The sequence below is a fragment of the Neomonachus schauinslandi genome, chromosome 5 (assembly GCF_002201575.2).
Source record: "Neomonachus schauinslandi chromosome 5, ASM220157v2, whole genome shotgun sequence".
Classification (NCBI taxonomy): domain Eukaryota; kingdom Metazoa; phylum Chordata; class Mammalia; order Carnivora; family Phocidae; genus Neomonachus; species Neomonachus schauinslandi.
In genome coordinates this window covers 86690324-86715422 of record NC_058407.1, presented here as the reverse complement: position 1 = coordinate 86715422, position 25099 = coordinate 86690324, and the positions used below count along the sequence as shown (strand labels likewise).

The 25099-nt window shown below is 36.0% G+C and overlaps 1 protein-coding gene across 1 annotated transcript in view; it reads left to right on the top strand.

Annotated features, from left to right (window-relative positions):
* Positions 1-25099, top strand: part of PIK3C2G (phosphatidylinositol-4-phosphate 3-kinase catalytic subunit type 2 gamma) — a 384724-nt gene that overhangs the window by 281911 nt on the left and 77714 nt on the right. Inside the window, exon 26 of the mRNA XM_021690398.2 lies at positions 2436-2545. Within this exon, the coding sequence (XP_021546073.1) occupies positions 2436-2545 (110 nt within the window). The remainder of the gene's footprint in view (positions 1-2435; positions 2546-25099) is intronic.

Here is a 25099-nt window from a genome sequence, read left to right as displayed (position 1 = left end):
TCTTACCAAGAAAGTCTGTGGTGCTTCAAAAAGAAAGACATATTTAAGCTGAGCTTTCAAAAGGAATTTCAATAGATAAGGAGGGAGAGGAAAGGAATCTTGGCTGAGAGAAAAATATATGTGTGGAGGCTCGAAGAGCATGCGCATGACATGTGTTGGAAATAGAGGTAATCAAATGTACCTAGTCTGTGGTACAAAGGAAGACCTATATAGAAATAGATGAAGTGACAGATCACAGTTAGATTATAAAAGACATTTATGACCAGAATGAGGATTTTGGACTTTGATATATAGACATCTGAGAACCTAGAAGTTTTTTTGCTTTTGATGCAAAGAGTACCATCATCTAGCTTGGATTTTAAACAGATAACTCAGAAGTTATGTAATTAGAGAGAGAGGGATTAAAGAACTAGAAAAAGGCTACTCAAGTTATCTAAGCTAATGAAGATGAGGAGCTGAACTAGGATAGTAATTGCAGTGGGAAGGGGAATGAATACAAGAGATCCTTGAGGTGGTTTTTATAGAATAATGTAACTGACATTGGGAGTCAGGAAGAAGAATCAAAGATGTGAAGTTCTTGTTAATTGGACAATGGTGGCAGTTTAAATGGCACTGTGAAACAGGAAAAAGGAATTTATAGGAGAAGAGAATTTGCTCAAATTTAGATATCATGTATTTTGATGACCCATGAGAAGAAGCAGTTAACACCTTTCTAGGACTACCTGATCCATTTCGTCATTTTAATTACTATCTGTTAATGAGTCCCAAATCTATATTTACAGCTATATGCTTTAGATTCCACCCAGCCATCCAAATATATCCAATTAATTATCCAACTCTACTTCCTACATATCTTTAAAATCCAATAAATTATCTTTTTTCTTTATTCCTAAACATTCTCCTAGTTTAGTCTTTTATTCAGCTTCACTTTAATCCACGTTCCATAAATAATGACGATGATCTTTTTAAAACACAATTCAGTTATTTTCATGCCCATTTAAAAACACTAAAAGAGCTGTCTCACCTTTAGGATAAAGTACAAAACTTTTATATTGCTAAAAGATCTTACTCTACCTAACTCTTTAGCCCATCTCTTGTCACCCATCCACAGGATATCTTATGTTCCAGAAGCTCTCCTGGAATTCTTTTTGTGAACTGATGAAAGATGTCTTGCTCTCCTCAGTACATCTATGTATGCTGTTCCCTCTGCCTGAGTGGGGACAGTAGGAAAGACAACAGTTTCAAATCCATTTCTTTCTCGCTTGAACTTCATCAAGTCAATCACAACTTCACCCATCTTTCCTAGCCGTATTCTCATTTTATCCTTTATTTTTAGCATTAGTAGCATTGTTCTTAACTTCCCACCACTCTAAGAGTGCCTCTATTCCAGAACAGAAAATGATTTATCATCTTAGTCTTAGAGGTAATGTTGACATTCTCCTCCTTCTTCTCCTCCTCGTGCTCCTCCTCCTTCTTCTTTTTCAAAGTTTAAATTTATTTCAGAAAGATCTTTTTCTCAAAAAATATTTTCTTTATTTTTGCCTGTAACTAAAATGAATATTATCCCTTCAGTCTACATTATAGTATAAACACAGTACATTTCCAAAGGTTGGCAGAAAAAAATATCTGAGACTTAGTATAATTTTATCTTTACTTCATTGTTTTAATAATCTTTAATAAATGGAATCACCACTTAACTAGGGAAAATTGTGTTTTTAGGATATGAGTCATAGAGTCATGAAAGAATGTAAGATTAAGAACCAGAGGGATGAGTTTTATACTCTGTGCTTCCATGCCATTTGATCTGGACACTTCACTTACACTTTTGGGGGGATTAAGTTTTTCTTCTTTAAAATGGGTATTGCAATATAATTTCTGTGTAACAGTTTATAAGTATAAATCCTTTCCTTATTCATTAACCATTTGATTGCCCTAGAACATGTTGGGTATTCTTATCTCTACTTTAAAAGAGAAAATGGAGATTCAAAGAAGTTAAGAAACTTTTTTCATGATTATTCAGATTTTAAATAGTAGGTCTAGAGATTCTGACACTAGAACCCTAATTAGTCTACTGTCCAGTGCTGAATATGCCTCTTCTACAAGAAGACAAGGTGAGGTTAATCATACTGTCACGCTTACTTCACTGGTTTATGATGAAGATAAAATTAAATTATTAATCTGCAAGCACTTTGACAACTTTATTTGTTCTTCTTCTTCTTCTTATTGTTTGTTGCTTCTGTTAGTAAACACAGGAAGTTAAAAAAAACAAGAATTATATCCATTCGTGTTTACAAACTGAAAAGCGTTGTTATGTAAATTTAAGTTTATATGTATTTGTAGAATTAACCAAGTAAGCTTAACCAAACTTGACTAGGTAAGATTTGATTTATGTTTATTCTGAGTTTTTTTGTTTTTGTTCTGTTTGTTTTGCTAAGATGATACATGCAGGATTGCCTGAGCTGGGTGGAATCCAAGACCTGAAATATGTGTATAATAATCTTCGTCCACAAGACACAGACCTGGAAGCAACAAGTCATTTTACCAAGTAAGATTAGCTGTGAATGTATGAATGTACATACACTCATGTGTACAGATACATGTTTCACATTTGAGTTGATTTCAGGGTGAACAATCATTGGTATAAAGCTGTCATTTCTAGAACCAGCCTGTGTCTTCTTTCCCAGGGGATGGAAAGGGAGCAATGTGAATGTCTAGCAGAAGGCCTTAGTCAGTGTTTTTGTAGCATGCTATTGTTTGCTACCCAGCCTCTTCATCTAATACATTGCTCAATAAGAGGTCACTAAAAAGAGCAAGGCTGACATAAATAGATTGGTTGTTCTACTTGAACTGTGTCCAGGAAAACAATTTAGAAAAAGAGATTTATGATGAGATATGGACTCACTACTTTCATCTCTAAGGCAATACAAATATTAGAAACTTGGTAACTATCTTTTATTTTTAATCTATTTTTTACTAAGCAAGGCTGGGAAAACACTAATGCACATCAAAGTAAGAGTCTGGGCAGAATACAGTGAATATTAATTGGGCTCAAAATCATTGTCAAAAGGGTGCTGCATTTTATAATAGAAGATTCCTTTGAACTTCAATATTTGAATGGATAGCATAATTGCTAGCAAGTTTTAGGGCTCAATAAATGTTAGCCATAATTATTATCATAGTAAATAGTTTAAGTAGAGAAATACAGTGCTCTTTCCTGTAACTTCTTAATATTAACTCTTATTTGAGTCTACTTTTTAATTGTTCTGATACTTTTAATAAAAAATTTATAAGTACAGATAATACTCTTTTTAATGGATGTATGCTTTGTCCTTCTGAGGAAAACAGTATTTACAAAATCTTTCCCACCCAATTATTATTTTTTCTCCCCTCCTTCCAGAATGTATAGTGAAGGCTCTCTATTACAATGGACTAATGAGAGTTAATTGGGACATCCTACATACTTGATGAATTTCACTTTTACAAAGAATCTTTGTTTTGTGAACTCTAATTGAAAGGCTGCTATTGTGGTTGAGTAGAAACAATATGGCATAATTAGAGAATACTAGAACTGGAGGTGCCCTTATACTTTATTCTGACAATAAATATGCAAATGAGGAAACAGATTCAAAGAATTAGAGGTCTTGCCCACGATTAAAGAGGTAGTAAGAAACAGAGCTACGATTAGGGACCATAAACATCCCTGGTCTAGGGTTTTTCAACATTCAATACTGGAAACAATATGATATCATTAAGGAACACCAGGCAGAGCCCTTGCCAAAAATATACCTTCCTGCTACTTAATTTGTTTCTGAAATTCTACCATTAGAGATTCTTTAGTGGAGTCTGGTAGGTTTTTTGAGTCTTTAAAAATGCCCTTTAATAGAGGGAGCATTCTGCATGGAGCACTGGGTGTTATACGCAAACAATGAATCATGGAACACTACATCAAAAACTAATGATGTAATGTATGGTGATTAACATAACATAATAATTTTTAAAAATGCCCTTTAATCGTAAAAGTTATCTCTGAAAGAAGCATTTGTTTATGTCCACTTAGAAAGCTACAAATATTAGTTGACAATCATCTGTGGCCAAAGCCACTAGCTTGAAGATTTTCGTAAGTGTTCCAGATCCCTGGTTTTATGGATAATGACCCTCAAGTTGCCTCAGCTAATGGGGCAGGAGATTTGTGTGAGAAATCCAAGGGAAAGGCTAACAACTTGCCTCAGAAAGAGCGGAAGGTCTTCTGTCCCAGAGCCTGGAAGGTCCTTTGGAGTTCAAGACAGCCCTGGGATCCCATCAGCAGGAAGCAGACTTTCACACTAGCTGCTCACCCCCAGTCCAATTAACTCCATCCTAAGATCACATGGTACCAAAACACACCCCTCTCAGGCTATTCCATTAGGATCTGAGTGGGATACCTTTCTTTAAAGTGAGCTACTGCACAACAGGCACAATGATTGATGTGTCAGTGGAAGCAGGTGGGGAGACAGAGGAGGAGCATGGAGAGGTCCAGTAAAGGTAGAGGTTGGAAACATGTGATTAGGTTAAATCTTGTGTTTGATGTGTCATTGTTTAGATAGTTTACAAATAGTCCCTACTACCATTTAAAGCAAAGGGAAAAAACTATATATTGGATGAAGAAAAGCTCTTTCAGGCTCTGGCCATTTTATTTGTCCACCAGAGTTCCATCCCTCCACATTTCCTGACTTCAACTGATACATCCAGATCTGTAAAAAGCAGAATCTTAGATATGGGTGAGCTTTCCTACGTTGATTTATCTCCTCTTCCTATTCAAGAGATTGTGAACTAATATGGGAAGTAAATCTGAAACCACTAATCTCCTGGCAGTGAGCTAGACCTCATTATCCTGCCTACATATCTCTGCCAGGCTAATTTTCTCACTTTCAGATGTTATATAGTATGTTCTGTTAATTAAACTTCTTTCTACAACTTTATGGTAAAAAACTTGTTCTCCATTGCAGACTTAAAAAGCATCTAGTCAATTAAATGAGGGCACATCCTTTCTCTGTTCAATAATTGTCTTTGACTTGCCATTTCCTACCGCTTACTTTTCAGGACCTTATGATCTGATTGTCTTTATCAAGGTTTATCCACCCCACCTCCATTACTCCCAAATGAGTCATCTTCTGGGTAGATAACTTTCTCAATATACATTCATTCCTCTTTTGTCTATTTAACGCATCAGAAATGCTTCCAAGGAATCATAAAATTACTGGAATAGAGGGGGGAGTCTGATCTAACTTTCAGTTCTACCTATTCTTTGAGATGCTGGACCATTCGTACCTCATCCATGAAACCTCAGATTATTCTAGTAGTGACTAGTCTTTTTTTTCTATAATTCTACAGAACATGTACTACTTCCTGCTATACTTAATTTATTACTAAGTTACATGTTGTCTAGCATATCACCTTAATATACTGGTTGGTTATACCAGTTTCTCCCAAGTAAAATAGGGGACATAGTCCCATTTTTCCACTTTTAAAAATATCTGAATGTGAAACAAGTTTTATTCCCCTTAAGATATATTTAAAAGTTTAACAGAAAATCCAATGTAAACATCAAACATTAAGTATATAAAAGTTATATAACAATGACTAACATTTAACATAGTACTTCTTATGTGTCAGGCCCTGTTCTAAGTGCTTTTCATGTGGTAACTTGTTTAATCATCATAACAAGTCTGTGAGATAATATCATTTTAATGTACATTTTTAGATTAGGACATTGAGACCCCAGAGAGGTTAAGTAATTTGCCAAAGGATATAGCCAGCTGTAGACAGAACCACAATGTGTATCCAGGGGTTATGCTCCAGAGTGGGGGTCTTAAACTCCACCCTGTGTGCTCAAAACCATGTCTCTCATATGCAGGCTCTTGGGATAGGCTGGTTCATAATTCAGACCATAGTTTTCTCAAGGTCCCTTAGAGCCCAGTTGGGCTACAGTTTGAACAAAGTAGATCTTTTCTCAGGCAATAATCCTCATATCCTGAATATCCCAAGCCTTGAGAGAGGACAGATGTCCCTTCCCAGTACTATTATCTCTGTGCCATCACCAGGTGTCTCCTGGATGTTTGGTTTAAGATCTGCTATAATTGCCGCCCTGGGGGACCACCATGGGATAATTTGCCTAGTGACTCCAAAATAGTCACCCTCTTTCCTTTTTCTGTTTTGGCCCTTTAACAGATGTCTTGAACCTTTCTCTATTTTTCCCCTTGTCTGCTCAGAGAAAGATTTCTCTCATGGGAGCATGAGACTCACTCTCCTTTTAACTTCCAAGAGCCTGTCTCAGTAATATATTTTATCCTATAATCTCAATCACATACCTTTATTTTTAGATATGATTTAATGTGTTTTGAGTTTGCCTCTCCACCTGTTCTCTAAATTCTTTGGTAAGCAAATGTAGATCAAGTGTTGAGAATCTTTTCTACCACACAGCACTGTGAAGAACCTATTATGGAGATTCAAGAAACCTCAATTAATTGTGACTGAGATTCTTAACCATTTTAAAAAGTTACTTATAATTTTTACAACTGATTATAGAATATTTCTTTTGTCAATACTTAATGTATAGAGTGAATTTATAAAAGTAGCCTGAATAATTAAAAACAAGAGTGGAACCTTTAATGACATGATCCACATGGTTAAAATTAATGATAAAAATTATGTGCACTTGCTTATTTTTCTATGTAAATAATATCGTTATCTTAAGCTGTGTTCTCTGACATCACATGGATTCCAAAACTTAAGGAGGTACTTGAAGTGTAGACGTCAGTGCACATAATTTACCAAAAGAGAAATGAAGTTATGTAATGGATTCAGCGTTAGTGCTGGTACTTCAATGAGTGGCATTAACTCTTTTAATATACTTATGAGCACTCCTGTATATTTAAAGTCCTTGTTCTCTTTGTTCTGATGGGCTAAAAGTGCTTTATGCCGCTGTTTATTCTGGTATTAGTACTAAAATAGAAATAAAAATAAGATAAGAAAATCCACCCGCCACCACCACCACCACCAAGCTCACAGATCTGGGCCATGAATGAGGACTAAGCCCTCTGAGACACAGCATGTGTGGCTACCTTAAGTACCCTAGTCTTGACTACAGTATTAGCATTAAGAGGCTGCCCTCTTGACATTGTATGAGACTTAAAAGAAAGAAATGACTTTTCCTGCCTCTCCAAGAGAGTACTCAATTTATGAACCACATAGGATCCTATCTTATTCTTTGGTATTCACATTCAGGGTTAAGAGCTGATCGTAAGAGTTTCAGAAGATGCTGTACTCCACATGGCATTAAAAATTGTATTATAATTAATGGTATTTAGAGGAAAATGAGAATAAAATTGGTTTACTGGCCACAAAGATTTTTCACAGCACTGCCAACTCTTCTCTCTGCTTCCCTTACTTTTTTCTACTCACCTTACAGCTGAGTGCTGTTGAATAGAATCAAGAAAGTCTCATGACTCAGTTCCTGAAATTGATACTCTCATGTAATATCTCTGCCAAGCTCACTGCTAGGCAACAAAGGCAACGATCCATTAAAATGCTGTCCGAATGGGTTATTTTAGAATTTTCAATCACTTTCAAACCTCGGGTTAGCTGTCCTTAGAAACAGATAACTATTTCACAGACCAGACTGGGATCATTAAGCATAAACTTCCCTGACTACCTCCCCTCCCACATACAGATCATGCTTTTCACTTCATTCATTTTCTGCTCCAAAAATGTGAGAGGAAATTTTCCATGTATTCCCAGATATTCCATTTGGCCTGCCACACAGATTCTTTGGTTTAATAAGTATAAGATCTCTTGTCCTTCGGCTAAAACTGAAGGCAGCTTGAAGCAAAACACAAAACTCCAAACTTTAAAAAAAAAAAAAAATTTGTATTCATGAGGTATTTTGGTAGCAAGAACCAGAGATTCTATCTGATACCCTTAGAAAAAAGGGTATATATGGACTCAAACTATAACCTAACAAATCCCAGAAACCAATGGGACCTGGCTAGTTTCCAGTGGAAACAAAGATCTTCTACTCTGTTTAATCTACCTTTTTGCCCATTGCCCAGTACTCTAGTCTAAATTCCAAAGAGAAACAGTCTTAATTGACTTAACTAGTTGCCTTTGTCCCAAATGGACAGGATCCTTCACACAAAGCCATCATGGATTCTGTTGCCCATCCTTACACCTATTATGGACCACCCCTTGACAAAGAACAGCCTAGAGTTTCTTCTCTGAATTTTGAGCTTTAGAGAGAACAATCTTAGTTATGAGGGGCCACTCAAGTGCAGAGCAGGCATGATGACTGTCCCAAGTATAACTATAAAACCACTGGAAATGTCGATGCCATCTGGAAAGAGTGCTCCTGGACTCCTCCTAACAGAGCCAGAGTCTGTGAGCCACCTACAGTGTGCAGACATAATGCCAGAAACTCCCAGTGTTTCTGTCACTCCTCCTTAGTTATTTTTCATGGCTACAGGGTGAGACGAGACTCTGTGCTCAAATGTCTCAAAACACAGTTCAGTGGCCTTTTGTCTGTTTCTCTTCAAAATTGAGAAAGAAAATATGGGACAGGGATGCAGATCCCTGGATTCTTTTATCATTAAATTTTCTTGATGCTTTTTAAATACTTGGCAAATTGTAATCTCATGGATTGTTGTAATTCCACAAATATGGGTCAAAATTTTCCTTTGCCTTAGATTAACCATTGATACCCACAGAAATAAATGCTCACCAGAAAAACAAACAAACAAACAAACAAAACAACAGAACCTGGAGAAATTAACAATCATGGTGTCCAACTTTCCCTAAATTAGGAAAGCAAATTTCAAAGAGAAATGCAAATTCAAACAGGTGGAAGTTTCCCTTTCATTGTGAAAGTCTCCCAATTAAAAAAAAAATGAATTATAAAAACAAATCTGAACTAAATGATTTTATAAATTACTTTTTTAACTGCAGGTATAATACCTTTTACAATGCTGTATTTCCTAAGTTGCGTGACCCAGTCACACTCATTACAATGTTTGATAGCTTAGCTGTTGTTCTAAATTTCTGCAATAGGAGAGTCTCTGTTTTTGAATTATATATGCTACACTGAGAATTTGCGCAATTTCCCTAAATATCAAGTCATGATACACCTTAGCTATTAGCTTTTAAAAAAAAAGATATTTTAACTCTTTAGGAGACTATCGGTCTAAAGGCTAAGAGCATTTGGAAAGTTCAATGTACCCACCAAGAGTGCCAGAAGTCATTAGTTAACAAGAGATGAATAGTCCAGATGGCGCTGTTTCACAACAGCCGATCACCCCACCACACCTACCTGCATCAGCCTACTCTTACTGTAGTAAATGACTGAAGTCATTTACTATTTTTAAATATATTTTTTTCACATTTTAAAGATTTTTATTACCTTAATTATAGCACCATTTATCACTGTGGATTTTTCTATATTATTGCATGTTAAGATTTATTTTCCTGCTTTGTGTAAGATTTCATTTTAATACCATCAATAAAATAAGCTGGCTTGGTGGGGGGGGGGGGTCAATGGGAATAGACACCTGGAATATCATTTCACTGGCATAATACTTACATATAATAAGACCAATCCATCAACCTTTTTCTAGGCCTTTCTTCCATTTGCTCTGATTTGGTTGGTTTTTTTTACGTAACTTCCCTAAGAAAGTGTAAGAATTACTTATTGATAGTCAAGACCATGGAGCCTAGAATTCTTGTTTGTATGCAGAGTTAGATGCCTGTGATGACATTTACATAAGGCTCACTAACCTTGTAAGTAAATTTTGAAGACTTCAAACTTTAACTTGGAACACAGCAAAGTTTTTTGTGTTTTGGTATTTTTTTTTTTTTGTAAGCTAAGTTCTAAACAGTGAAGCAAGAGAAAAGAAAAGAAAGAAAGATAAACCTGCCCCTTGTTTTAACCATTATCTAATTTATTTTTTGTAGGATGTCAAGAGTTTACCACAAGTCATTTTCCAAAAAACCATAAATCTGCACATTTGTTTTCTTTTGTATCCCTCTATGTAGTTTGCTACCTTTTGGGCTCATATATATTCATTTCTTTACTTATTTGGTAGTAAGCTTTCTGAAATAATATTTGCATAATATTATTCTATTTCCAATTACTTTTCATATGTTACCTAATTCAATTCTGTCAACAGTCTTGGGAAAACGGCACGGTTTAGTCATCACCTATGTTTTATAGATGAAACAACTGAGTTTCCTGGAAGCTAATTGACTTTCTTGAGATCATGGGCAGAACTAATAAGTGAGTTCAATATAGGGCAAAATTGATTTCTTGCATAATAGATGCTCTTCCCAGGACTTTAAGCAAAATCACATGGTAATTTTTCACATGGTGAAAAATCCTACATGTGGAACTCTTAATGCTCTGATAATCTCAGATAAATATAGATTTTTTTAACTTAGTGTCTTCAGGTTAGGTGAAAGAATATGGCAAGAAAATATCCAAACATCTAAATGTTTAACAAGAAAATATCTAAATGCTTATAACCATGTATCTCAAATTAGGGTGCCAGGCCATCAAAGCCACAAGGATTACCATGAGATATTCTTTCATAATATCATTTTATTTAAAAGTTAGAACAAGGGGTGCCTGGGTGGCTCAGATGGTTGAGCGTCTGCCTTTGACTCAGGTCATGATCCCAGGGTCCTGGAATCGAGCCCCACATCAGGCTCCTGGCTCAGCGGGGAGCCTGCTTCTCCCTCTGCCTCTCTCCCTGCCCATGTTCTCTCTCTCTCTGTATCTCTGTGTCTCAAATGAATTAATAAAATCTTAAAAATAATAATAATAAAAGTTAGAACAAGAAGGTTAAATTTTTGTGTTCATATATGTGTACATACATGTGTAGCCAGTCATCTATTTTTCATGTCAGACAATCTTGAATTTTTAAAAATAGAAATGCACAGAGATGAACTTGTTTTATTGTATACCAAGGATGCATCAGCAATGATTATTTACTGAATTCATTTCAGAATGGTATTGGTTTTTTGGTTTAAAAATATGGGTTTGAATACTTATTGTTCCAGTATAAACTTGTAACAAAGTAGGAATTATCTTGATAGCGCACTTTACAGGCTTAAGTATGAGAAAGTTTTGGGAAGACATTTTAGAGATTACAAATTCAACATTGAACTATTATTTTTCTTCATGGAATAAAAGAAATTGTGACAAAGTTGTATTAAGTCATTGTTCCCTCTGAATCGTTAAGAATGACTCACAAACCTGGACATTCAATCAGTAACTCCAAAAAACGAAAAAAAAAAAGTACTGTACGTATCACACACGCCAAAACCAATGCAATGAAAATGAAGTTTGGAGGTTAGATGAAGAAATTTGTTCATGGGGAGTATGAGTCACTTGAAACTCTTTTATTTATATATGATAAAATTACAGAGTCAATGGTAAAATGAGAATGTTCTTAAACAAATTCCCTCACAGATAAAGTCTTTTGAAAATATTTCCCTGAGACTATTGAAGAGACTGGTTAGTAAAACAGGTATTCTATCAAACCACAAAATGATATAAACAACTTCAGCAATAAGAATATATTCTTGAAATTTCCATCCTGTTGCCTCAGAAACTTCGCTCAACTGTCATTCCACAGCGTTATAGACACCTCTCCTCAGTGGTTGTTCCGATGTGACTCACAAAGCAGTGAAAAATACTTGCCCCTTACAGTCACACATTGTATAAATGCAAGTTCAAAAAATATTATAATATTTAATCTGAGGAAAAAAATACTACTGTTCTCTGTATGTTGAACCTGATGTGGAAGATCAGACCTCCTGGATTCAACCCAGTTTTCTGAGACTGATAAATTCAATTGCTCATTCACACACACACGCATAGCTAGGAAACCTGTTTGTAGCAGCTGTTTCTAATGATAAGCAATTTAAAATATTTATGTCATATGAAAAGGTGAATGTATTATGAAGCAGTATAGATTTTGTACACACTTAAGATAGGACATAAGGCTTAAGATTTTATGGTTATTGTATAACCCTTTGGACTATGTTCCCTGGCTATAAAAAATACCGTTAAATGTTTTTCTATGGTTTGTTTTTATGTAAAAATTAAAGGATCATTATTTTAGTGCCTTTATTCCACCTAAGAATTGCATGCTAAATCTATTTAATTGGCTAATCTTAAAGACAAAGTTGAAAGACTGTTTATTATAAATAATCCACAATGAGAGCAAAGACAGGAATCAGATAAACGTGAGTTGAAATTTTCGTTACTACCTTCTAAGTAATGTCACCTTTGGTATTCATTTAACCTTTCTTGGTCTTTTTTTTTTTTAATCTATTGCTAAAATAATTTTACTATTTTCTTATAAGGATGAAAAGATTAACATAAGGCATTCAGTGCAGTGCTTGCCAAAGGATATATACTCCCTGAGGGCAGAAATCTGATTTTTCTCTACCTCTATGTCCCACCACATAGAACAGCGCCTGGCAGAGAGTTAGAAGTGTTTATCAGGATGATCTAGAGGTTTCCCTTAAGAAATTTAAGAACTGGGTCCTTCCAACTGGGGCTTTGAACCTGTAATATGAGGATACTCCAAAGTATAATCCTGCTGATGCTGCCATTAAACAAAATAAATCATAGGGCTACCACCTGCATAAATCAGATCCTTGCAGAGGCCTGTAACCTACTACTCTCAGGTCCCCAGTCCCAGATTGGGTCATATTAAAAAGCACTATTCTATCTGACCTGTTAAATCTGTCACCTATGAAATAGGAGATGGATTTAGGTGAAAGTCTACCCTAAAACTATAGGCTTATCATAAAAGTTCATCCTTCATCTCAAGTCTTCTTAGATCTTAACTGTTGGACAGTGTAAGAGTAAGGCGTGGATGTAGTTGAGATTTTGTGAAGGTGAGTACATCAGAGCTTAGGACATATGGTTCATAGCAGATCTTTATGAGAAGAGAGTACATGCTGTCACCCTAGAGTTTCCACCACAATACATGAAATATGTTCAGTAAATATTTGTTGAATGAATGAATGAATGAATGGTTGGGTCTCCATAAATCATGATTAGCATTGTACTCATACTACTATTATTATCTTCATTCTTTAAACTATGAATGAGAAAAGAAATGAATGTTTTATATTATACAATATACCCATAAATTCATAAAGTCAAAGAATATCTTTAGGAACATGAACACTGTGGAAATGAATAATGATCAGAGTCATATTTTAACTTATTTAACAAATTTTGGCCTAGATTGATGTATAGTAATGGAAAATTTTGGAATTTACTTTAAAGAGTCTAATACCAGAACAAGATAAATGGGTTTGGAGCTTTATAAAATTGAGGAAAAAATTATTAAACATTATTGAACTACATTGTTAACACTGAGGACATAACAGATTAGTCTAAAGAAGGCATTGCATCATAACTTTGATAGATGCCAACCCAGAAAGTGGTATTTAATTATATTCAACATCCATTCCTCTTAGAAAATTTTAGTAATCTCAGAATAGAAGGAAACTTAGATAAACATCATACTTTTAAAAGTGGAAAATTGCAAGCATTCCCATTAATGTCAGGAAAAAGATAATAATGCCTTTATATTGATAAGTAAAGCCCTATGCTTAAGTTTTAGTATATTGTTATTTTCCATTTGAATAAGACAACAAAGAAGATAATCCTAAGGAATTAAAAAAAAATGGAATAACAAGAGTCAGTAAAGTAAGTAGTTACAAGATAAACAGTCACGACTCTGTAGTAAAAAAGATTAAAGGGGAAACGTTATATGATCACCTCAATAGATACAGAAAATGTAGTTAGTAAAATTTATAATTACTTGTTTCTTAAAAACTCCAGAAATAGAAAGGAATGTCCTTAGCTAAAACTGAACAGAAAACATTATACTTAATGGTGAAACATTGAAAACTTCTTTGTAATCAGGAACAAACCAAAAATGTTTGCTATCACCACTTCCATTTAACATTGATCTGGGTCTTAGCAGTGCAAAGGTAACAAAAACTATCATTTTTGCAGATTACATGACTGTGTCCATACAAATTTCAAAAGATCATACAGAAATATTGTTAAAATCAATGAGAGTTTAAAATTACTTACAGGGTGCCTGAGTGGCTCGGATGGTTAAGCATCTGCCTTCAACTCAAGTCATGATTTCAGGGTCCTGGGATTGAGCCCCTCTTTGGACTCCTGGCTCAGCAAGGAGTCTGATTCTCCTTCTTCCTCTACCTTTCTCTCTCCTGCTCATTCTCTGTCTCTCTCTCTCTGTCTCAAATGAATAAACAACAACAACAAAATCATAAAATCTACTTACATATTATCAAATGTTGGTTAAAATTTAGGAAAAGATAGTATTTACAATTTGTCATTAACAAATATGTGTTCAATTAGGGAATAAATCTAACAAAAGATACGCAAAATTTTCACATAGAAAAAATCTAAACTCATAAAGGGAGATGTAAAACAAGACTTAACTAAATGAAGAAATCTACCATGCTTACCAGGTGCATGTCTTAATATTGTAAAGATGTTAATTCCACCCAAATTGATTTATACTTTCAATACAGTACCACTCAAATCCTTACACATTTATTTTTTGTATGGGTGAGCTTGATAAGCCTATTCTATGGAAGAAGATATTTGTAAATGACATATCAGATAAATGGTTAATATCCAAAATCTATAAAGAACTTATCAAATTCAACACCCAAAAACAAATAATCTAGTTAAGAAATAGGCAAAAGACATGAATAAACACTTTTCCAAAGAAGACATCCAGAAGGCTAAAAGACACATGAAAATATGCTCAACATCACTCATCATCAGGGAAATACAAATCAAAACCACAATGATATTATCACCTCACACTTGTCAGAGTGGCTAAAATTAACAAGTCAGGAAACAACAGATGTTGGTGAGGATGCGGAGAAAGGGGAACCCTACCGCACTGTTGGTGGGAATGCAAACTGGTGCAGCCACTCTGGAAAACAGTAGGGAGGTTCCTCAAAAAGTTAAAAATAGAACTCCCCTACAACCCAGCAATTGTACTACAAGGTATTTATCCAAAGGACACAAAAAATGATGATTCAAAGGGTCACAGGCACCCCAATGTTTATAGCAGCACTATCAACAATAGCCAAATTATAGAAAGAGCCCAAATGTCCATGAATGGATAAAGAAGATGTGGTATACATATACAGATAAAGATATATATAGTGAAATATTACTCTGCGATCACAAAGAATGAAATCTTGCCATTTGCCACAATGTAGATGGAACTAGAGTATATTATGCTAAGAGAAATAAGTCAGTTAGAAAGACAAATACATGATTTCACTCATGTGGAATTTAAGAAACAAAACAGATGAACATAGGGGAAGGGAAGGAAAAATAAAATAAGACAAAAACAGAGAGGGAGGCAAACCATAAGAGACACTTAAAATAGAAAATAAATGGGGTTGCTGGAGAGGTGGTGGATAGAGGGATGGACTAAATGGGTAATGAGCATTAAAGAAGGCATTTTGGGGGGGCATTTGATGAGCACTGGTGGTTATATATAAGTGATGAATCACTAAATTCTATTCCTGAAACCAATACCACACTATATGTTAACTAACTTGAATTTAAATAAAATAAAATAAAAATAGAATATATTTGGGAGATTAGAGGGCCTAAAATAGTGGAAAAAAATACCTAAAGAAGAAGAAGATAAAAGAGCTTGTGGATTTCAAGACTTATTATAAGTTCCAGCTTTTAAGGAAGTGTAGTATTGACACAGAAATGGACAAATGACAAGTGCAACAGAATAAAGAGGCCAGAAGCAGACCTAGGCATATATAGAGGCTTAGTATTGGACAAAATTGAATCAGCAAGGAAAGAATAGTCTTTGCAATTAAAAAAAAAAAGGTTAGATTTATGACTGTACATCTATACTTTCAGATACTGTGTGGTCATTTCAAAAATAGGTCTAACTCTGTGTTCTGAATTAGAAAGATTGCTCATTCAACAGATATTTTGGGGTCACCTACTATGCAGTACTTACTATAAAATTTTTCTTTCAAAATATATTACTAAGTTAAAATAGCAGATTACAACATTGCTTAGAATTGTAATTTTTGACTCCTGTCTTTTTTTACTTCTATCTCACACAACATCACAATCCTTACAAAATGGTGCTCTTTTTGTCTGTCTAATTCCATTCTTCCCTTCCTCACTCTATCAGCCATTCTTTGCCATCTGCCAAACACCAGTCACCCATCTACCTCTGAGTTTCTGGAATAGCTATTGTTTCTTCTTCGAATGTCCTCCATCACAAATCCCCATGGCCTACACTCGGCAAATCAAGGTCTGTTAGTGTCCTTTACAGCATATATTACTTTCTCAAATCCTTTATTTTTAAATGTTTATTTCATTATTGTCTGAATTTCACATTATATAAACTCTATAAAGGGAGAAATTTCTGTTATTCATTGCTATATCCCAACACTAGAATAGCACCTGGCATGTAGTAGGAGTAAAGATAGTGTGTATGTATCTCTGTGTATCTATTTGTTTGCACAAATGTATAAAGAAAACTCAAAAGAATAATATCAAATTGTTTCTAGCAGTTATTTCTGGAGGAGAGTGGCACTGGAAGAAGGATGAAGGGAAACTTTCCCATTTTACTTCATATTTTACTGTGTTACTTGAATTATATATTATAACAAGTCAAGTTTTTTAATATTCCTGAATCTCTTCCAAATAAAACAGACATATCAAATAGGGTAGCAAAACTCAAAAACTATGGACAATACCTACAACAAAACTATGCAAGAAAGTATTCCCAAGAACCCTAAAATACAAGCATGTAGGACAAACCATTCAGCTATAAGACCTGTGTATCAGCATGTTATGGGAAGAAGCTAAAGAAGCAATAGGCCATCTGATTGGCCTGAGAACACGACTCCAAAGACCCCACAGGTACTCATTGGAAAGCTGAGCAGATCAATTTGATAACAGCAGCTAACATTGGGAAGAATTTTCACACATTCCAATTGACTGGGAAGGGCAAGTGTTCAGTGGCAGATCTGAAAAGGTCAAAGAACTTTATGAGCTTTCAGAGGTAACTGGAGCTTCCTTCCAGGAAAAAGTCCTACACTGAAGAGAAACTGCTAGATGTATACTCCAAGATGAGAGGAGAAAGATTACAGAAGAAAAGGAAAACCAAAGTCCAGAAAAAATTGGGGGTGAGGGGATAAGCAAAAGAAGCATATCTCAGAAAATATGAAACAACATTTTTATCACTGTTTTTATAACAAGGAAAAGGGAGCTTCAGACCCTCAAAAACCTTCTACTCCTTCCTGAAAGTTCAGGAATGCTAATTTCATATTAAAATGAGCAAGCAATGATGTAATGTATGGTGATTAACATAACATAATAAAATTAAAATAAAATAAAATGAGCAAGCAAAATGGATCATGTTTGAACGTCATACAAAATTATAATGAGAAATAAAGAAATAAGATGTAAAACAAAATCCATACAGTGAAGTATGCCAGAAGGATATTCCCACCAAAGGAAGAAACTGTATCCTTATATTTCAAATTGAGCTAAAAGAAATCAAGACAATGATAATGACATGAAAGAACAATATATATCAGAATTAGAAAAACTCAGAAATGAGGTGATTGAATCCAAGAAAAAAAATAAAAGAAAACATAATTTTTAATTGCATTTTTTCATTTTTATTTAAATACCAGTTAGTTAAAATACATGTACTATTAGTTGCAGGTCATACAGTGTAATATTAGTTATTTACAGTGAATCAACACTTCCATACAACAGCTGGTGCCCATCATAAGTGCACACCTTAATCCCCATCACTTATTTAACCCGTCCCTCCACCCACCTCCCTTCTGGTCACCATCAGATTGTTTTCTATAGTTAAGACTCTGTTTTTTGGAATGCCTCTCTCTCTCTTTTTTTCCCCTTTGCTCGTTTGTTTTGTTTCTTAAATTCTACATATGAGTGAAATATACATAATGTTATTTATCATTCTCTGACTTATTTTGCTTATCTTAATAGTTTCTAGCTCCATCCATCATTGCAATTGACAAGATTTCATTCTTTCTATGGCTGAATAATATTCCATTATATATATACCACATCTTTATCCATTCATCAGTCGATGGACATGTGGGCTCTTTCCATAATTTGGTTATCGTAGATTTGTTGCTATAATGTTGCTATAAATATTGGCATACATGTATCATTTTCAATTAGTATTTTTGTATTCTTTGGGTAGATAGTCAGTAGTGTAACTGCTGGGCCATAGGGTAGTTCTATTTTTAACTTTAAAGAGCCTCCAAACTGTTTTCCACAGTGGCTGCAGCAATTTGCATTCCCACCCACAGTGCAAGAGGGTTCCCCTTTCTCCACATCCTAGCCAACACCTGTTGTTTCTTGTGTTGTTGATTTTAGACATTCTGAGAGGTGTGAGGTGATATTTCATTATAGTTTTGGTTTGCATTTCCTTAATGATAAGTGATGTTGATCATCTTTCCATGTGTCTGTTAGCCAAATGTATGCATTCTTTGAAAAATGTCTTTTCATGTGTTCTGTCCATTTTTAAACTGGGTTATTTGGGTTTGGGGTGTTGAGTTTTATAAGCTCTTTATATATTTTGGATACTAACCCTTTATTAGATATGTCATTTGCAAATACCTTCTCCCATTCCATAGGTTATCTTTTACTTTTGTTGATTGTTTGCTTCACTGTGCAGAAGCTTTTTATTTTGATGAAATCCAAATAGTTTATTTTTGCTTTTGTTTCCCTCACCTCAGAAGACATCTAGAAAGAAGTTGCTATAGCCAATGTCAAAGAAGTTACTGCCTGTGTTTTTTTCCAGGATTTTTATGGTTTCAGGTCTCACATTTAGGTCTTTGATCCATTTTAAATTTATTTTTGTGTGTGGTGTAAGAAAGTGGTCCAGTTTCATTCTTTTGCATGTTGCTGTCCAGTTTTCCAACACCATGTGTCGAAGAGACTTTTTCCCATTGGATATTCTTTCCTGCTTTGTCAAAGATTAATTGGCCATATATTTGTGGGTTCATTTCTGGGAAAAGAAAACAATTTTAAAAGCAAACCAGAAGGAACACAGAATAAACATGACAATATAACAGATGCCTCCAGAGAAAAAGATGAACAAAAAGAGGACTTTTAAAATAAAAGCAGTGAAAATCCAACATATATATACATAATGAAAGTCCCAGAAAAAGAAAACCAAAATAATATATTAAAATGGTATCAAAGCTAAATTATTTATTTAGTATTTTTTAAAAGATTTATTTATTTATTTTAGAGAGACAGAGAGCAAGAGTGCTGGGGGGAGGGGCAAGGGGAAAGGGAGAGAGAGAATCTCAAGCAGGCTCCATGCTGCCCAAATCAAGGCTTGACCTGAGGACCCTGAGATCATGACCTGAGGCAAAATCAAGAGTCAAATGCTTAACTGACAGAGCCACCCAGATGCCCCTTTATTTAGTATTTTAATAAATACTAGTATCATAATTACATTTTCTGAAGTCAAAAGACTTGAAATTACATTAAAATACATTGAATATTTGGGAAAATTACCTATAATAACCAACCTGAAACATATTTTAGAAAAACTATTGGACTCTGAAGAAAAAGAAACTTCCTTCAAGCATCCGGCAAAAAGACCAAATTATTTATAAGAGAAAGAAGTGTAGTATATTATCAGTTTTGAATACTAATTCTTTATTCCAAAAGAAAATGGAATGATGTTTTTATGGCACTCAAAAAAGAAAATGTGAGGGGCTCCTGGGTGGCTCAGTCGGTTAAGCATCTGCCTTTGGCTCACATAATGATCTGAGGTCCTGGGATGGAGCCCCATGTCGGGGTCCCTGCTCAGTGGGGAGTCTGCCTCTTCCTCTCCCCTCCCCCACTTGTGCTCGCTCTCTCTCAAATAAATAAATAAAATTTTTTTTTAAAAAAAAAGGGGGGGCGGAGCAAGATGGCGGAGGAGTAGGAGACCTGGATTTTGTCTCCTCTCAGGAATTCAGCTGGATAGGGATCAAACCATTCTGAACACCTACAAACTCAACAGGAGATCGAAGAAAAGAAGAGCAACAACTCTCTCATCAGAAAAGCGACCACTTTCTGGAAGGTAGGACGTGCGGAGAAGTGAATCCGAGGCGATATTCGGGAGGATAGATGGCGGGGGAGGGGCCTCCGTCCGCCGCTTCTGGCAAGTGATAGAACCACGGAGCACAAAATCGGAACTTTTAAAAGTCTGCTCCTCTGAGGGACGTCACTCTGGTGGCTAAGCGGGGGGTGGAACCCTCGGGGACAGTGTGGTCTCAGGACCCTCGGGGTCACAGAAAGACCAGGGGTGCCTGAGTGTGGCAGAGCTCCCAGGTAATGGAGCAGGGAAGCCGGCTGCAGAGGCGGAGCCCAGGCGCGGGCTCTCAGCTCGGGGTTGCCATAAACCGTGATCCGCGGCACAGTCGGGCCACTGCTCCTCCAGCAGGGACCCAACAAGCGGCAGATGCGGGGAGACTCACCTTCCTCTCCCAGGAGGAGCCACGGAGTGCACCGCAGGGATCTGCTGGGTTTGGAGACTCCACCCGGGGTCGGGTGCCAGAGATAGAAACGCTCAGTCACAGGCCAGGTGAGCACGGAGTGCGGCCGGAGACGGGGGAGATGGGAATGACTGATGGCTTTTCTCTGGGGGCTCACTGAGGAGCAGGGCCCGGAGTTCTTGGCTCCTCCAGGGCAGAGATTGGGAGGCTGCCATTTTCACTCTCCGCCTCCAAAGCTGTACGGAAAGCTCGCAGGGAACAAAAGCTCCGGAGAGCAAACCCAAGCAGATTACTTATCTGGGAGCGGGCAAGGGCAGGCCAATTCCGCCTCTGGCAAAGACATTTGGAAACCACGGCAACAGACCCCTCCCCAGAAGATCAGCGAGAACAGCCAGCCAAGACCAAGTTTACCGATCAATGAGAACGGCAGAACTCCAGCTCTAGGGGACTACTGCACATAGAATTCATGGCTTTTTACCATGATTCTTCAGTCTTCCAAAGTTAATTTTTTTTAACTTTTTTTCTTTTTTTCTTTTTCCCTTTTTCAACCAACATCTTATCAATCCCTTTTTTTAAAAAACATTTTTATTTTTCATTTTTAGAGTCATATTCTATCCCTTCATAGTAGTTACCTGTATTTTTGGCATATATATATAAGTTGTTCTCTCTTTAAAATTTTGAGATAGTTTCTTCTAACAGATTAAAATATACCCTAAATCTCTAGTATATGGTGTTTTCTACTCCCCTGCCTGATCACATTCTCTCCCTTTTTTTTTCTTTTTTCTTTTTTTAAATCCTCTTCTTTCTTTTTTCAAACAACTTCTTACCAATTCCTTTTATAAAATTTTTTATAATTTCCATCTTTACAGTCATATTCCATCCCTTCATCATATCAACCCTTATTTTTGTACATATATAAGTTTTTCTTTCTTTAAAATTTTGGGAGGCACTTTCTTCTAAAAGACCAAAATACACCCCAAATCTAGTGTGTGGCACTGATCTATATACCAGCCTGATCATATTTGATCACATTCTGGTTTTTTTTGTTGTTGTTGTTTTGTTTTGTTTGTTTTTGTTTTTATCTTTTTCTTTTTCTTTTTTCTCTCTTTCTGTTTCTTGTTCCACTGCTTCAGGTCTTTTCTGATTTGTTTAGAGTATATTTTCTGGGGACGTTGTTACTCTGCTAGCATTTTGTTCTCTCATTAATCTATTCTCCTCTGCACAAAATGACAAGACGGAAAAAATCACCTCAACAAAAAGAACAAGAGGTAGTACCGACTGCCAGGGACCTACTCAATACGGACATTAGTACGATGTCAGACCTAGAGTTCAGAATCATCACTTTAAAGATACTAGCTGGGCTTGAAAAAAATATGGAAGTTATTAGAGAAACCCTCTCTGGAGAAATAAAAGAACTAAAATCTAACCAAGTAGAAATCAAAAAGGCTATTAATGAGGTGCAATCAAAAATGGGGGCGCTAACTGCTAGGATAAATGAGGCAGAAGAGAGAATCAGTAATATAGAACACCAAATGATGGAAAATAAAGAAGCTGAGAAAAAGAGAGATAAACAACTACTGGATCACGAGGGCAGAATTCGAGAGATAAGCAATACCATAAGACAAAACAACACTAGAATAATTGGGATCCCAGAAGAAGAAGAAAGAGAGAGAGGGGCAGAAGGTATAATGGAGCAAATTATAGCAGAGAACTTCCCTAATTTGGGGAAGGAAACAGGCATGAAAATCCAGGAAACACAGAGAACCCCTCTCAAAATCAATAAAAATAGGTCAACACCCCGACATCTAATAGTAAAACTTACGAATCTCATAGACAAAGAGAAAATCCTGAAAGCAGCTCGGGAGAAGAGATATGTAACCTACAATGGTAGAAACATTAGATTGGCAACAGACCAATCCACAGAGACCTGGCAGGCCAGAAAGGACTGGCAGGATATATTCAGAGCACTAAATGAGAAAAATATGCAGCCAAGAATACTATATCCAGCTAGGCTGTCATTGAAAATTGAAGGAGAGATCAAAAGCTTCCAGGACAAACAAAAACTAAAGGAATTTGCAAACACGAAACCAGCCCTACAAGAAATATTGAAAGGGGTCCTCTAAGCAAAGAGAGACCCTAAAAGCAACATAGACCAGAAAGGAACCCAGACAATATACAGTAACAGTCACCTTACAGGCAATACAATGGCACTAAATTCCTATCTTTCAATAGTTACCCTGAATGTAAATGGGCTAAATGCCCCAATCAAAAGACACAGGCTATCAGACTGGATTAAAAAACAAGACGCATCGATATGCTGTCTGCAAGAGACTCATTTTAGAACCAAAGACACCCCCAGATTGAAAGTGAGGGGGTGGAAAACCATTTACCATGCTAATGGACACCAAAAGAAAGCTGGGGTGGCAATCCTTATATCAGACAAATTAGATTTTAAACCAAAGACTGTAATAAGAGATGAGGAAGGACATTATATCCTACTTAAAGGGTCTATCCAACAAGAAGATCTAACAATGGTAAATATCTATGCCACCAACATGGGAGCAGCCAATTATATAAGCCAATTAATAACAAAAGCAAAGAAACACATCGACAACAATACAATAATACTGGGGGACTTTAACACGCCCCTCACTGAAATGGACAGATCGTCTAAGCAAAAGATCAACAAGGAAATAAAGACTTTAAATGACACACTGGACCAAATGGACTTCACAGATCTATTCAGAACATTCCATTCCAAAGCAACGGAATACACATTCTTCTCTAGTCCCCATGGAACATTCTCCAGAATAGATCACATCCTAGGTCATAAATCAGGTCTCAACTGGTACCAAAAGATTGGGATCATTCCCTGCCTATTTTCAGACCACAATGCTTTGAAACTAGAACTCAATCACAAGAGGAAAGTCGGAAAGAACTCAAATACATGGAGGCTAAAGAGCATCCTACTGAAGAATGAATGGGTCAACCAGGAAATTAAAGAAGAATTAAAAAAATACATGGAAACCAATGAAAATGAAAACACAACTGTTCAAAATCTTTGGGATGCAGCAAAGGCAGTCCTAAGAGGAAAGTATAGAGCAATACAAGCCTTTCTCAAGAAACAAGAAAGGTCTCAAGTACACAACCTAACCCTACGCCTAAAGGAGCTGGAGAAAGAACAGCAAATAAAGTCTAAACCCAGCAGGAGAAGAGAAATAATAAAGATCAGAGCAGAAATCAATGAAATAGAAACTAAAAGAACAGTAGAACAAATCAATGAAACTAGGAGCTGGTTCTTCGAAAGAATTAACAAGATTGATAAACCCCTGGCCAGACTTATCAAAAAGAAAAGAGAAATGACCCAAATCAACAAAATCATGAATGAAAGAGGAGAGATCACAACCAACACCAAAGAAATACAAACAATTATAAGAACATATTATGAGCAACTCTATGCCAGCAAATTAGATAACCTGGAAGAAATGGATGCATTCCTAGAGATGTATCAACTACCAAAACTGAACCAGGAAGAAATAGAAAATCTGAACAGACCTATAACCACTAAGGAAATTGAAGCAATCATCAAAAATCTCCCAAAAAACAAAAACCCAGGGCCAGATGGCTTCCCAGGGGAATTCTACCAAACATTTAAAGAAGAATTAATACCTATTCTTCTGAAACTGTTCCAAAAAATAGAAATGGAAGGAAAACTTCCAAACTCGTTTTATGAGGCCACCATTACCTTGATCCCAAAACCAGACAAAGACCCCATCAAAAAGGGGAATTACAGACCAATATCCCTGATGAACATGGATGCAAAAATTCTCACCAAAATACTAGCCAATAGGATCCAACAGTACATTAAAAGAATTATTCACCACGACCAAGTGGGATTTATCCCTGGGCTGCAAGGTTGATTCAACATCCGCAAATCAATCAATGTGATACAATACATTAACAAAAGAAAGAACAAGAATCATATGATCCTCTCAATAGATGCAGAAAAAGCTTTTGACAAAGTACAGCATCCTTTCTTGATCAAAACTCTTCAGAGTATAGGCATAGAGGGTACATAACTCAATATCATAAAAGCCATCTATGAAAAACCCACAGCGAATATCATTCTCAATGGGGAAAAACTGAGAGCTTTCCCCCTAAGGTCAGGAACGCAGCAGGGATGTCCACTATCACCACTGCTATTCAACATAGTATTGGAAGTCCTAGCCACAGCAATCAGACAACAAAAAGAAATAAAAGGCATCCAAATCAGCAAAGAAGAAGTCAAACTCTCACTCTTTGCAGATGATATGATACTTTATGTGGAAAACCCAAAAGACTCCACCCCAAAACTGCTAGAACTCATACAGGAATTCAGTAAAGTGGCAGGATATAAAATCAATGCACAGAAATCAGTGGCATTCCTATACACCAACAACAAGACAGAAGAAAGAGAAATTAAGGAGTCAAT